Raw genomic sequence first — 16,247 nt, 5'->3', positions numbered from 1 at the left:
GGGCGTGGCCCGGCGGCGGCTGGGACAGCAAAACTCCTTGAGGGACTGGCTGTAGGATCCTATCCGTAAAACTGAAATGCTGCTAACGCTTAAAGTACCACCGGTGGGCAAACCAAGGCCTGCCCTCTGCTTTTGTCCGGCCCCACAAGTAAGCTGAGAATGCTTTTTACAATTTTAAAAGTTGGAAAAACTCCGATAGTGAAGATTATTCTGCGCCACGTGAAAATTCTATGAAATTCAAGTTTCAGTGTCTGCAAACTTAAGGTTTACTGGAACACTGGAATGCCCACTCTTTTACTGGGCACCTCTGGCTATTTTTGCGCTCCGGCAGCGGAGTGAATAGCTTCTACAGATGCTAAGATCTACACAGCCTGATATATTTACTGAAATAGTGTTCTGGACCCCTGCTTTCTAGGGTTGATGTAACAACTGGGATTAGGGTTAGGGACACACCGCACCCGCATACAAGGCCCTGCATTGAAGTTTTGCCGAAATGCTTTTTAAAAATTTTTTTATTAATTTATTTGGCTGCGCTAAGTCTTAATTGCAGCATGTGGGATCTTATTTGTGGCATGCAAATTCTTAGCTGTGGCATGTGGGATCTAACTCCCTGACCAGGGTTTGAAGTCATGCCCACTGTGTTGCGTATACAGAGTGTTAGCCATTGAAACACCAGGGAAGTCCCTGCTAAATTGCTCTTGACTTAGTCCTGATCCTCCTCTCCTCACTTCTCTAGTCCTGTTCCCATCACTTCCCCACTGGACCAGTTTGGGAGCCTCTTAACCAGTTTTTCCAGTCCCAGTGCTATCAAGAACTGAGATCATTCCACAACTGCTTCCAAATCTCCAAGGTCTTCCTATTTCTTACGAGTTAAATCTAAGCATTTGTATGCAGCATGGAAGGCAATAAAAACCTGCCCCTTATGAACCTTTTCTTGCAGAATTTTTCACCCAAGTAAGCTGCCTTCTATCTGTGCAGAAACTCCTGTCAATGCCTGCTTAGCCTGGCTGCTCCCTGACCCCATGTGTCAGCCGGAAGTCCTATTCTATCTCTTCATTACACAAAAAGCACCCTATATATCCTGCAAAATACAACCCAAATATCCTCTCTCTCAAGAAACTGCCCGACTTTCTCTGCCGTCCCACAGTCTCTTGTACATCATCTTCATTTGGTATCTCTATTTGTGAAGAGGTGCAGGAAAGCTGAGACTATATTGGCAACGGGTGCATCATTTGCCAGGGGTCATGAGTAAAATTGGGACTTCCCCGGTGGCTCAGACAGTAAAGCATCTGCCCACAAAGAAGGAGACCCAGGTTCGATCCCTGGGTGAGGAAGATCCCCTGGAGGAGGGCGTGGCCACCCACTCCAGTATTCTTGCCTGGAGAATCCCATGGACAGAGCAGACTGGCAGGCTACAGTCCATGGGGTCACAAAGAGTCGGACACGACTATAGGGGGAGTTCCAGCAGCAGAAGTAGAATGGTGAGCAAAGGTAACAAGGCTTTTACCCCCAGAGTGTCATCAGTCTTTCAAGAAGGATAAAAATCAATCACATACACAGATGTAAAGTTTCAACTGTGACAGATACTTCAAAGGGAAGTTACAAGTGTAATACTCTGTTCCAGTTACTCTACCATCTTCAGATTTAGAGGTTTACATGATAAGAACATTTATTTTGTTCTCCAACCTCCAGGCTTGGAAGGGATAGCTCATCCCTGTCCCCTCTGTGTCAGCTGGGTATTTGGAAGGCTGAGGATGGAATCCTCTGAAGGTTTACTCACTCACATGTCTCAGTTGCTTCTGGCTGTAGGTTGAGGCCAGTGGCTATTGCCAGAATGACCCACATGTGGCCGCCTCATGTAGCCTGAACTTCCTCACAGTATGGCAGCTAGGTTCCAAGCCCAATCACACAGAGAGGAACAACTGAGCCAGGTGGAAGCCTTATAGGCTTTTCTGATCTACCTTTGCAAGTCACACAGAATCAGAAGTCCCTCCCAAATTCAAGTGGAGAGCCAACAGACTCCAGAACCTGGGGAGTGGCCAGGTTCTGAAATAGCATGCATGATGCCTGTGTGCTCAGTCGTGTCCAATTCTTTGCAACCCCATGGACTGTAGCCCACCAGGCTCCTCTGTCCGTGGAATTCTCCAGGCAAGAATACCGGAATGAGTTGTCATTTCCTTCTCCAGGGGATCTTCCCGACTCAGGAATCGAACCTGGATCTCCTGCATTGGCAGGGAGATTTCTTACCATTGAGCCACCTGGGAAGCCCCAGGAATAGAATGGGGAGATAGGAATTATTGCCATGACCATTTTTGGAAAATATCTTCTGTCACCAGACAGACTTAACCCAGTCAGGGGATGAGAAAGGCCTCCCAGAGGTAGTGATATTCTAGCTGTGTCCTAAATGATATGTAGGTGTTCACTGTGAAAATCAGAAGGAATGGCTGTGCAAAGGCCCTGTGGTGGGAATGAGTGTGGCATATTTAAAGAACTTAAAGAAACCAGTGTTCTTGGATTTCAGAGAAATGGGAGGGAGAGAGAAAGAGAGAGAGCAGGATAAGTGTAGAGGGAACAGAGAAGGCAGGCCACTCTTTCTTATGAAATGAGTTAAGGCTTTTGGACTTGGCATTTAGTGCTGGTAGAAATTGTGTGTGGGTTCTACACAAGGAACTGTTTCAGAAGCTTGGAAGTTGGAAGCAAATACTCTGACTGTTCTGCAGGGAAGTGATTGGAGGGGAGCCAGGGAGGGTGCAGGGAGGCTGTTTCATCGTTTAGACAGGCAAAGGATGATGGTGGTTTTAGACCAGGGTAGGAGAAGGGGAGGTGGAGAGAAGGTGGTGAAAGGGAGTGATATTTAGAAGGTAAAGCAGAGAGGACGAGGCACAGGGTGGACGTGGGGTTGAGGAGAAAGAAGTGTGAGGATTCATAGCTCCCAGCCCACAAAGGTATTCTGCTCAGTTTCATTGCATTTCTGCCTGAACAGAAGCTAAGGCCGACTGAAGCACATTCTGAGGCTACCAGTCCTATCCACAGCAGCACCTCCTGGGGGAGGTCCCTCCCCTGAGAATCAATGGCACATGTGGGCTTCTCACAAGCCCCAGAGACCTTCTACATTGCTCCCCCTCCCACAAGGATCACTTTAGGTTTTCTATTCTTTTAGTAGGTCTCTTAGGATCAGAGGAAGCCCTCACTCAACTGGAGAACAGGCAACCACAAGTCAGTGCCACCTTGGGCACGGGTGTGAGTTCTGAAGGATACATGAATATATGCGTGTGTGCGTGTGTGTCTGTGTGTGTGTTCAATATGTAGGCAATAGGACATGTACATCTTTTCATTCTTGTTTTTATAAAGCATGCTGCTGCTGCTAAGTCACTTCAGTCATGTCCGACTCTGTGTGACCCCATAGACGGCAGCCCACCAGGCTCCCCAGTCCCTGGGATTCTCCAGGCAAGAACACTGGAGTGGGTTGCCATTTCCTTCTCCAATGCATGAAAGTGAAAAGTGAAAGTGAAGTCGATCAGTCGTGTCCGACTCTCAGCGACCCCGTGGACTGCAGCCCACCAGGTTCCTCGGTCCATGGAATTTTCCAGGCAGGAGTACTGGAGTGGGGTGCCATTGCCTTCTCCTTATAAAGCATACAAAGTGGCTAAGCTAATTTTTTTCTTTACTATTCTCATCTACACAGATTAAGTTGAAAACCTTTTAGATAAACAACAAGGGCCTGCTGTATAGCCCCTACTGTATTTCCCTACAGGGAAATATATTCAATATATTATACGAACCTATAATGGAAAAGAATCTGAAAAAGAATATATATATATGTGTATATATATATATATATCAATTTGCTGTATATACCTAAAACTAGCACAACATTTTAAATTGACTGTACATCAATATAAAAAGTTAAAATGATTTTATATGAAAATAAAAAGTAGTTTTTAAAAAATTAGAAAAAATGGAAAACCTTAGAGATGACAGTTTGGATAGACAGCTTAGATAAATTTGGGACACAAATTTCCTTATCATTTGTCTAATTTAATGACATTAAAGTAAGTTCTCTGGTAGGTCTCTTGTTGGACAGTATTTTGGCAAAATTAAGAAGATCAAAAATCCTGTATATTTTGAACTAGGTAAGTCTTCCCAGGTGGCAAACATTAGGATCAAACTCGCTGAAGTTGGGAATCACAGTTTGTAGCAGAATTTTCGGAGAAGGCAATGGCACCCCACTCCAGTACTCTTGCCTGGAAAATCCCATGGATGGAGGAGCCTGGAAGGCTGCAGTCCATGGGATTGCTGAGGGTCGGACACGACTGAACGACTTCACTTCCACTTTTCACTTTCCTGCATTGGAGAAGGAAATGGCAACCCACTCCAGTGTTCTTGCCTGGAGAATCCCAGGGACGGGGGAGCCTGGTGGGCTGCCGTCTATGGGGTTGCACAGAGTTGGACGTGACTGAAGCGACTTAGCACCAGCAGCCGCAGCAGCAGTAGAATTTTACAAGCTGCCAGAAGTCCTCATGCCCTGGTGTGAACGCCCTGCCTTGTCTTCCTTCCTGGAGTATAGGCGGTCCCAGGAACATCATGGATGTCACACCTACAGTATGTCTATGTCTACATGGTGAAGGTGAAGGGAATTCTCAGGAGTATTTAAGATTCCAAATGAAGTTGATTTTGAATTCATCAGAAAGCAGATTATGTAGGTAGACCTGACCTAATCAAGGGTACCCTTTATTTTTTAATTTAAAATTTTTTTTTAAGATTTTTAAAAATATTTGGGCCATTTTTAAAGTCTTGATTGAATTTTTTACAATATTGCTTCTATTGTTTTATGATGTGATTTTTTTTTTTTTTTTGGTCACAAGGCATGTAGGATCTTAGTTTCCTGAATCCAGGGATCACCCCCCTGCAATGGAAAGAGAAATCTTTTTGTTGTTGTTGTTTTTAGTTTATTTATTTATTTTAATTGGAGGATAATTACTTTACAATATTGTGATGGTTTTTGCCATACATCAGTATGAATCAGCCATAGGCATATATGTGTCCCCTCCATCTTGAAGCCCCCTCCAACCTCCCTCCCCACCCCATCTCTCCAGGTTATCACAGAGCACCGCCTTTGGGTGCCCTGTGTCATACATGAAACTCACACTGGTTATCTATTTTACATATGGTAATATATATGTTTCAGTGCTATTCTCTCAAATCATCTCACCCTCTCCTTTTCCCACTGAGTCCAAAAGTCTGTTCTTTACATCTGTATCTTGGAAGGAGAAGTCTTAACTGCTGAACCACCAGGGAAGTCCCAGGGGCACTCTTTAGAAGAGTCTGGAAGTCAGTCTTGAAGCAGTAGAGATGTGTGATTCTGTTGGCCTTGAAGGAGGAACCAGCCACGTCATGATCTGCCTATGGAAAGAGGCGGCCTCTGGGAGCCAAGAGCCACAGGCCTACAGCTTTGCAAGAAGCTCAGCTCGAAAGGAGCATGGATCAGGGCTCTGAGCTGGTCAGTGAGATCCCAGCCCCAGTGACAACTTGTAGGACCCTGAAGAGAGAATCCAGCCACATTATGCCTAGATTCCTGACCCACAGACACTGTGAGAGAATAAAAGGCTGTTCTTTTCAGCAGCTAAGTTTGTGGTGATTTGTTACTCCGTAATAGCTCACTAATACCCCATGAAGTAGTCTTGTCAAAACCGTTTACCGTGTGATGATGAAGTGTCAATGTAGGTTCTTCAGGTGTGACGAATAGACTGCTTTGGTGGGGATGTTAATAATGGAGGAAATGACACGTGTGTGGGTGGAGGGGGGATATGAGAAATCGCTGTGCCTTCCACTCAATTTTGCTGTGAATCTAAACTGCTCTAAAAACAGTCCATTTAAGAAAATGTCTGCTCTAAATCTAATCAAGTCATTTAAGACCAGAGTTGGCAGATTGTAAATTATATATATATATATATATATATATATATTTAAAATTTATTTGTTTGGCTGTGCCGGTTCTTAGTTGTGGCATGTGGGATCTTTGGCCTTTGTTGCAGCATGCAAACTCTTTAGTTGCTGCATGTGGGATCTAGTTCCTTGACCAGGGATCAAACCCAGGTCCTCTGCATTGGGAACATGGAGCCTTAGCCACTGGATCACCTTGGAAGTCCCAATATTTTATATTTTAAACAAATAACTATATAATAAAAGTATTATAAATGTTATATACAATATAAATATATATGTTTATTGTATGTCTGTATAATACACACAGTATTAAAGTATACAGTATAAATAAGTACAAAGAGCCAGATTGTAAGTATTTTTCACTCTGGGTTCATACATTCTCTGTCACTGCAGCATGAAAACAGCCATAGGTAATATGCGAATGAACAGGCATGGCTGTGTTTCAATAAAACTTTATTTACAAAAACAAACATGCAGACTGTGGCTTGCTGACTCCTGCTCTACAATGAGACTAGAGACAAAGCAAATGAATGCAGTGCAATGGGTGAACAAATCTTTATTGCATCCTAGTTTAGTTTGAAGAAATAGCTAATTAGGAATGCTTTAGGACTAATTAGAAAAATTAGGAATGCCTATTGTTAGTTTGGCAGGTGTGTGCAGTTATGTAGGAGAATGACCTTATTCCTTAAAAATGCCTCCTTACATAAGCGCTGAAGTGTCTTGATATCACCAGGGCCAGAATTAGGGTGAGGAGTCTGTGCAAATACAGGATCAGAATCCAGTTTTATTGAAAATGTTGGTATTTTGTTCAATATGCATTTTTATTCATTTTTATTTAAAAGTTATGGTAACCCAATGTCTGTTTTGATGGTTGACTATTTTTGGTCTGAGTGCTCCCTCCACTCTTCTCACCCTAGTCCCAGTGTCATTTTGAATTGGTTTAGCAGGAGATTGGCAGCAATAGGGCAATCAGGGAATCTCAATAAACACATGTTCATTGTCCTCAATATTGCAACTTTGCTGTGGGTTTGAATGTTTTCACAGAGTTTAGCAAAAAAAAAAAAAAAAGAAAAAAACTCTAGAATTTAAAGTTAAAAGTTTTCAAGTAACTAAACCCTGCCCAGGGACTTCCCTGGAAGTCCAGGGGCTAAGATTTGGCACTCCCAATGAAGAGGGCCCAGGTTCAGTCCACGGTCAGGGAATTAGATCCCACATGCCACAATTAAGAGTTCTCATGCCATAACTAAAGATCCTGCATGTCGCAAGGAAGACCTGGCATAGCCCATAAATAAATATTTTAAAAATAAATTTAAAAAATACCCCCCCTCAAACTTATAGATACAGAAAGCAGATTGATGGCTGCCAGAGGCAGGAGGTAGGGCTGGGTGAAATGGATGAAGTTGGTCAAAAGATATAGCTCTAGGGGGCAGGAATTGGGGGACTAAGAGCTGTTTAGGTGACCAGATGTCCCGATTTGCCAGTGACTGAAGAGTTATCATAACATAAAGCTTTTGTTTTAAGTGGCATCAGTTCGTTCAGTCACTCAGTCGTGTCCGACTCTTTGCAACCCCATAGACTGCAGCATGCCCAGCCTCCCAGTCCATCGCCAGCTCCCAGAGTTTACTCAAACTCATGTCCATTGAGTCAGTGATGCCATCCAGCCATCTCATCCTCTGTCCATCTCATCCCTTCTCCTCCTGCCTTCAATCTTTCCCAGCTTCAGGGTCTTTCCCAAGGAGTCAGTTCTTTGCATCAGGTGGCCAAAGTATTGGATTTCAGCTTCAGCATCAGTCCTTCCAATGAATATTCAGGACCTATTTCCTTTAGGATGGACTGGTTGTATCTCCTTGCAGTCCAAGGGACCCTCAAGAGTCTTCTCCAACACCACAGTTCAAAAACATCAATTCTTCGGCACTCAGCTTTCTTTATAGTTCAATTCTCACATCCATAACATGACTACTGGAAAGTCTTGTATACAGAGTCACCATGATCACCCTACTTCCGATTTTTACCTTATAGCCTCTGTTCTATTTGATTGCTTGCCATGATAATGAATTATTATTTGTGTAACCACCTAATAAGGAAGCTGACTTCTCACCAAAAATAACTTATGATAAATAAGTCCTGGAAGTGTCATGTACAATCTGGTGACTATAGTTAATAATACTGTATTGTATATTTGCTGGAATCAGAATTGCCAAGAGAAATATCAATAACCTCAGATATGCAGATGACACCACACTTATGGCAGAAAGCAAAGAAGAACTAAAGAGCCTCTTGATGAAAGTGAAAGAGGAGAGTGAAAAAGTCGGCTTAAAACTCAACTTGCAGAAAACTAAGATCATGGCATTTGGTCCTATCATTTCATGGCAAATAGATGGGGAAACAATGGAAACAGTGACAGACTTTATTTTGGGGGGCTCCAAAATCACTGCAGATGGTGATTGCAGCCATGAAATTAAAACGCTTGCTCCTTGGAAGAAAAGTTATGACCAACCTAGACAGTATAGTAAAAAGCAGAGACATTACTTTGCCAACAAAGGTCTGTCTAGTCAAAGCTATGGTTTTTCCAGTAGTCATGTATGGGTGTGAGAGTTGAACTATAAAGAAAGCTGAGTGCCGAAGAATTGATGCTTTTGAACTGTGGTGTTGGAGAAGACCCTTGGATAGCAAGGAGATCCAACCAGTCCATCCTCAAGAAAATCAGTCCTGAATATTCATTGGAAGGACTGATGCTGAAGCTGAAACTCCAATACTTTGGCCATCTGATGTGAAGAACTGACTCATTTGAAAAGATCCTGATGCTGGGAAAGATTGAAGGCAGGAGGAGAAGGGGATGACAGAAGATGAGATGGTTAGATGGCATCATTGACTCAATGGACATGAGTTTGGGTAAATTCCCGGAGTTGGTGATGGACAAGGTATCCTGGCGTGCTGCAGTCCATGGGGTCGCAGAGAGTCGGACACGACTGAGTGACTGAACTGAACTGAATTGTATATTTGAAAGTTGCTAGGACAATAGGTCTTAAAAGTTCTTACCAAGAAAAGAATGAAAATAATGTCATTTGCAGCAACATAGATGAACCTAGAGATTATCATACTAAGTGAAGTAAGCCAGACAGAAAAAAGACAAATATATGATATTGCTTATATGGGAAACCTAAAAAAAAGATACCAATGAACTTATATACAAAACAGAAATTCACCCACAGTTTGGCATTAACATATACATACTACTATTACTCGGAGAAGGCAATGGCACCCCACTCCAGTACTCTTGCCTGGAAAATCCCATGGATGGAGGAGCCTGGTAGGCTGCAGTCCATGGGGTCGCACAGAGTTGGACACGACTGAGCGACTTCGCTTTCACTTTTCACTTTCATGCATTGGAGAAGGAAATGGCAACCCACCTCAGTGTTCTTGCCTGGAGAATCCCAGGGACGGGGAAGCCTGGTGGGCTGCCGTCTATGGGGTCGCACAGAGTCGGACACGACTGAAGTGACTTAGCAGCAACTACTATTACTATATATAAAATAGATAACCAACAGGGACCTACAGTATAGCACAGGGAACTAAACTCAATAGTTTATAATATTCTGTAAGGGAAACAAATCTGAAAAAGAATACAGACACACACATATATATAGTGGGTTGGCCAAAAGGTTCATTCAGATTTTCCCATAACATCCCAAGTGAACTTTTTGGCCAACCCACTATATATAACTGAATCACTTTGCTGTACACCTGAAATTAAGACACTATTGTAAATCAACTGTGTGTGTGTGTGTGTGTGTGTGTAGTCACTCAGTCGTGTCTGACTCTGCAATTTCATGGACTGTAGCCCACCAGGTTCCTCTGTCCTTGGCATTTTCCCAGGCAAGAATGGGTTGCCATTTCCTCCTCTGGGGATCTTCCCAACCCAGAGATCACACCTCCTGCATCTCCTGCATTGACAGGTGGATTCTTTACCACTGATCCACCTGGGAAGCCCAGTATTGAATATTAACTACACTTCTTGGGATCATTTCATAATATATACAAATATCGAATCTTTACGTTGTACACCTGAAACTAATACAATGTTATATGTCATGTTTAATTTTTAAAAGGACTGTCTAGAATTTAATATAAATGGCACCCCACTCCAGTACTCTTGCCTGGAAAATCCCATGGACGGAGGAGCCTGGTGGGCTGCAGTCCATGAGGTCGCTAAGAGTCGGACACGACTGAGCGACTTCACTTTCACTTTTCACTTTCATGCATTGGAGAAGGAAATGGCAACCCACCCCAGTGTTCTTGCCTGGAGAATCCCAGAGACAGAGGAGCCTGGTAGGTGGCCGTCTATGGGGTCGCACAGAGTCGGACACGACTGAAGCGACTTAGCAGCAGCAGCAGCAGCAATCCCTGCTGTAACTAGAGGAGCTATATATTCCAACTGTCCTGGGAGAGCCAGCTCATTGTAGTTGTCCTGGAGTAATTGTTTGGATCACTCCATTTCACTCTCAAAAAGTGCTTCAGTTCGGATAGTATGTTAATACAGTCCTGTTGGCACAATAACCATGCTCTCACCCTGGCTCCACCGTAGCTGGGGAACCTCAACCAAGTCACTCCGCTACAAAGCAGTGTGCTTGTCAAACATTCATAGCAACCGAACACTTTCTTAAATGAAGACTCTTTACAGAAATACCACGGTAAGCAACAATTCAAAGTAGCATTTTATTAGTAAAAAAAAAATTCTTTCCTATAGGCAAATTAGTGTTTACATAAGAAGCAACTGATTTTCACTGAGGCTGCTGAGATGGGCACTCATATTTTAAACCAGAAGTTGTAGCTAAATCTTATTTATGCATTGGGTAAACCCCTGATTCACAGAGACATGGTGCAAAGAGTAGCTTTAATTTTTTTTCAAGGGCTCCCCTCCCCTCTAAGTTAAATGGAGATGGCAGGAGAATCCTATGCTAGTCATTTCCAACACCTTAAAAACTGCTACCCAATGTGTATTTTTAAATTACAGTTATAAAACATTTTTAAGTGAAATTTGATGCTAAGTGACATTTGCAGAACTGTCAAAGCCCTCCTTGGAACACTAGTTTTAAAAATGGCTGAATGAGACCATTGGTCAGGTCACATCCAGCTCAAAAGCCTCTATTTCTAAGGCTGTTTTTTTTCTGTCTGGAATTCAGCTGGAGGTTGGGGAGGAGGAGAGGATGGAATAGCACCTTGAAGGTTTGGACTCTGCTATCCTTACAGCAAAAGCCCCAGAAGCAAGTGGGGGCTTTTAGAAGGCTGCAGGCATAAAAGAAAAAGCCATTTAAGTGGAGCAGAAACAGACAGACTTTTGAACTTGCACAAGGCAGAGATGGTTCAAAAGCATGGTAGGAAGATGTCGGCAGCTTTATCCATCTGCTTCCAAGAGCCTCCAGTTTTTAAGATAAAAAGCATCTCTAGCCTCAGAGTTTGAGAGCCAAGGAGTATAGATGGAAGAATGATAACAGGTTTACTGTTTTAATGCCAATTTGGGTCACAATGAACTAGACACATGAGCCAAGTGTGTCTATAAGTGCAAATTTGAACCCATTGCCAACTTGGTTAAAATGAGGACATTTCTCATAAAAATCCAGATTTCTGGCTTTACTTATGACAACAGGAAGCTCTGGCACCAGTGGGCTGCTCTCCCCAGGGCCATTCAGGGGTAGAGTCAAGGTTCTCGTGTCTCGTGCCAAGACAGAGCAATGCCCTCCATGTTTGCATGGTCACCATCATAATCTGCTGGTCACCCCAGTGCACAGCAATTATCTTGATTACTTGTTGGTGCCTGTGGGCATTTGAATGTGCCACCCATGGAACTGATGGTTGTGCTTCTGGGTCTAAAATTAGAGTGAGGTGGTCCCAACAAAAATTGGAACAGGAAGGCTCTAGATTCTAATTTCTCAGAGTTCTCTCTGCTCGTGATCTTGAGCAAATCACGACTAACTCTGCAAGGCTGTTTCCTTATCTGTAAAATGGAAGCAGAAACTCCTGCCCTCTCTGAAGTATGGGCTGTGATAAGGATCAGACCATACCAACTGGTGCTTTATAAATTGGCTCTGTGGTCCACGTCTGTGGTCTGGTTGGTCTCATATCCATCCATCCCCATGTTGGCTAGCACCCCAGTTACCGTGGGGAGTAGCCTCTCCCCCTCTCAGTCTACAGAGTTGGGTGGTGTTGACTCCAACCTCAGTCTGGATGGACGTGGGGTCAGGACCGCCAAGCAGAGTGCTGCATTTTCCTCAAAGATAGCTTTGTGTTCTGGGATGGGTGTATGAACTAATTGGGGCTAACAGATTTAGAACCAGGACTTTGGTTCAAACTGTTGGAAAGAGACCTTCTTTTCTGCTGAACTTGGCTGTCATGATGCTAATCTGGGGGTGGACTGGAGAATAGAGCTGAGGAGAGAAAAAAAATGGAAAGATGGTAGGAAACAAGGTCTGGTCACATAACTGGAGGCTTCGAGTCCAGATATATATCAACACATACTTTCTTTTTGCTTCAGTTGGACTGAATGGGACTAACTCACTTGGCGCCGTCGGGGGTTTTACACCAGCAGGCAGACTTGTGAGCGTTTGTTTGATCTGGATTCATTTCCCTGGGCACTCTCCGATCTCAAGTCCTGGAGTGCTCCTGCAGCAGCTGCCAGCTCTTCTCTCTGCCTGGATTTGACCATCCACACTGCTTTCTTGAAGTTCTTGAGAGGGTCCTGTTGTGAGATTCTTGATGAAGGGCACTGGAAACGCTCACGGATGAGATAGCCGTGTCTGGAGGGGGCAATGAAGCCATTGGAGGTTGGGATGATTCTGTTCACCACGGCATGCACAAACTGGACAGCCAGCAGTGTGCCTGTAGGGAGAAGTGGTGGGATGGGCACAAATGGTAAAAATTCAGCCACAGAGATCCAATCTCACACATTTGAGACTTAGCTGCGTGGGGTCAAATTTCTTCTATCCCCCTTACTGGCTTAGGCATGACAGCAAAATTCTCATTCCCTCTTGCTTCATCCACAATATGGAAATGATAACTGAGCCTACCTGCTGAGGGGAATTCTGAAGATTTGAAGATGTTATGCATGTCAAGTGCTAAGTATCAGTTTCATCCCAAAGTGAATTCAGTCAATATTATTATTGGAGAAGGAGCGGGAAGAGAGGTTGTGAACCTGTGCAGGATGGGCTTTTAAGGCCACAGTCCACAGACTTTAGCATCTTTATTACTCTGTATTAGAATACAATGTATTCAGTTGCAATGTATTAGAACATAACTATTCAATTATACTGATTCAATCACAGTGTTTTCAGTTATAATGTATTTGATTACAATATATTCAACTCTATCTGCTATTCATTCAGCCACTTACTTGCTTTATGACCTTGAGAAAATTTCTTAATCACTCTGAACTTCAGCTTCTTCATTTGTCAAATGGGGATAGCAATAACTCCTACCCCTCCCTGCCAGTGTCATAAGGGTTCCTTTCTCTATAGGAGAATGTGACAAAGGTAACCCTGGGGAGCAGGTAGACCAGCTTCAAACCACAGCCCACCCCATCTCTCAGAGCCTCAAATTTTATAAAAGGTGGGTGTGTACTGAGATAATGAAATGACTTGGTGACAGTATCCAGTACACAAGAAATGTTAACTTCTGTTAATATGTCCTTAGTGTGATGTTAAACAGAATGAGAAATGTGGAGTTTTCAAAGTGGCTGATCTTAAACAAGGCTCCCCAAACATTTACAGGGCCTGAGGAAAGAGAATGAATGGTCAACGTCCTATAAGATACAATATGTAAACACTGTAAACCCAGCTAATAAACTGTTGTATTAAGTGAAATATATTCTATCCTTCTACATTGGTTGATATACCTTCAGAACACCTGGAAGGTCAGGTTTGGGTTGAGGATTCTCAGGCTCTTCAGTTCCATGTCTGAATATAACAGTATGGGAGACCCCAGATGTCTGCGATTTTCCCCTTCTCTTCCCACATCCAGCTCCATCCTACATCCCTAAGGGGCCTCAGATACATACATGTGAATCCCCACCCAGGTCACACATCCAGACTCCATGCACACCATTCCACAATCACCTTCACAGCCTGGGGGTGTGCACGCTCAAGGCATAGCCCACTTTCAGAAGGATAGACCTGGGAAAGAGGCCCACAGAGGCCCTAAAGAGGACTTCTGGGGCATGTGGGGAGGGTGTTCTGGAGTTCCAGGTTTTCAGAGCATGGGTTCTAGAAGAAGAGGTATAGCTCCAGTTGGGCCTGTTCCCTGAAGCTGCAGATACCTGCCCCCCAAGCAGATGGACCCAATGAAGGGAGGTCAGAGCAGAGCCCTCTAATGTCAAGGATCCAGAACAGGGTCTTTTGTCTCCAGACCTAAGCTCAGTCCTACCCTCAAAGCAAAATGACTCACCATCCAGCACACTCCATACAATTATGGAGCAATCTTTCAAGCCTGCGTAGACATACTTGTCATCCTTGGAGAAGCAAGCACATTGGACTCCTATACAGTAAGAATTCTGTAGAAAAAGGCAATGTGATCTTTATTTCAGACTGAAAGACACCTAGGAATCCAGCCCCAAGGCACTTGTATAGGAAGCCAGACTTGTAAACACCTCTTGGGTGATGCATATGTGCTAAGTCGCTTCAGTCATCTCTGACTCTTTGTGACCCTATGGCTGTAGCCCACCAGGCTCCTCTGTCCCTGCAATTCTCCAGGCAAGAATATCTCCTCCAGTGGATCTTCCTGAACCAGTGATTGAACCTGCACCTCTTATGTCTCCTGAATCGGCAGGCAGGTTCTTTAGCACCACCTGGGAAGCTCCTTCTTGCGAGATGGATCAAGTTAAAACCTGGAGAGATGCTACGCATTGATATTCCTTGGCCCAAAATACATCTTCAAAGAGATTGGTTTGAGAGGATTAGTGACATTTTGCATTGGAGAACAGGAACTATAGGATTTAATTTCTTAAATGATCTTGGTTATACAAGTATTAGCTCCAATTGTATTTAATTAAAAACTATATGCTAAATGAAATTAGGAATCCTAGAACAGAAAAAAGGAACTCACTGAAAAACATATGATCCTGGACTTCCTTGTGACGCAGTGGGTGGGAATCCACCTACCAATGCAGGGGACGCAGGTTCAATCCCTGATCCGGGAAGATTCCACATGCCACGGAGCCCCTAAACCTGTGCGCCACAACTGCTGAGCCCGCATGCTGAACTACTGAAGCCCGTGTGCTTCGAGCCTGTGCTCTGCAACAAGAGAAGCCTCAGAAATGAGAAGCCTGGGCATCTGAATGGAGAGTAGCGCCATTCATTGCGACTAGAGAAAGCCCACGCAAAGCAATGAAGACCCAGTGCAGCCAAAAATAAATTTTTAAAAAGATACAAATTTTAAAAAAAACCCAACAACATATGATCCCAATAAAGTTGATAGCTAATCATATTGTTCCCATGTTACTTTCTTAGTTTTGACAAACATACTCTAGTTATGTAAGATGTTAATATCAGGGGAAGCTGGGTCAGGAGCAGGTAAATGGGAACCTTCAAACTATCTTCACAACTTAATCTGTAAATCTAAAATGATTCCAAATTTAAGTTTATTTTTTTTAAAAAGAAAAAGCTAGGTGTATTTAACTGCTGTGGTGATATTTCCCAACTCAACAAGGCAAAAGATTACTTATATCTCAGCCTTATAGTGACTTCATCAAGATAAGTCAGGGGGGATGAAGGCATTTTGAGATAAAACTGCCTATATTCTGTTCTCTTAGTTACAAGATTGTCTCCCTTAGTTTATTAAGAATGCTTATATCTTGCAACCTCAGGTACTATCTTTGTTCCGCATCTGAGAAAACTGGAATATTAGCACAACCTTACAAGATTGTTGTGAGGAATAAATTATAAAATGGTATTTTAATATGTATATTTGGACTGCAAGCAGATCAAACCAGTCAATCCTAAAGGAAATCGACCCTGAATATTCATTAGAAGGACTGATCCTGAAGCTGAAGCTCCAGTACTTTAGCTGCCTCATGTGGAGACCCGACTCATGGAAAAGACCCCGATGGTGGGAAAAATTGAAGCCGAAGGAGAAGGAGATGGCAGAGGATGAGATGGTTAGATAGCATCACCAACTCAACGAACATGAATGTGAGCAAACTCTGGGAAATAGTGAAGAGGAGCCTGGCAGGCTGCAGTCCATGGGGTCATGAAGAGTCGGCAGTAGTGACTGAACAATTTTGCATAATATATATGAATATGTAAATATATGAT

General features: G+C 43.4%; 1 protein-coding gene across 6 annotated transcripts in view; it reads right to left on the bottom strand.

Moving 5' to 3' along the window:
- Positions 1-10,638: 10,638 nt before the first annotated feature.
- The window catches only part of NWD1 (NACHT and WD repeat domain containing 1), an 82,338-nt gene continuing 76,729 nt past the window's right edge, over positions 10,639-16,247 (bottom strand). For all 6 annotated transcript variants that reach the window (XM_027548124.1, XM_027548130.1, XM_027548127.1 and 3 more), the window contains 2 exons: positions 14,383-14,488; positions 10,639-12,822 (listed from right to left, as the gene is read on the bottom strand). In XM_027548124.1, the coding sequence (XP_027403925.1) occupies positions 12,521-12,822; positions 14,383-14,488 (408 nt within the window). In that variant the 3' untranslated portion in view covers positions 10,639-12,520. The remainder of the gene's footprint in view (positions 12,823-14,382; positions 14,489-16,247) is intronic.

This window comes from Bos indicus x Bos taurus, chromosome 7 (assembly GCF_003369695.1).
Source record: "Bos indicus x Bos taurus breed Angus x Brahman F1 hybrid chromosome 7, Bos_hybrid_MaternalHap_v2.0, whole genome shotgun sequence".
Lineage (NCBI taxonomy): Eukaryota > Metazoa > Chordata > Mammalia > Artiodactyla > Bovidae > Bos > Bos indicus x Bos taurus.
This window is presented reverse-complemented; position numbering and strand designations above follow the sequence as displayed.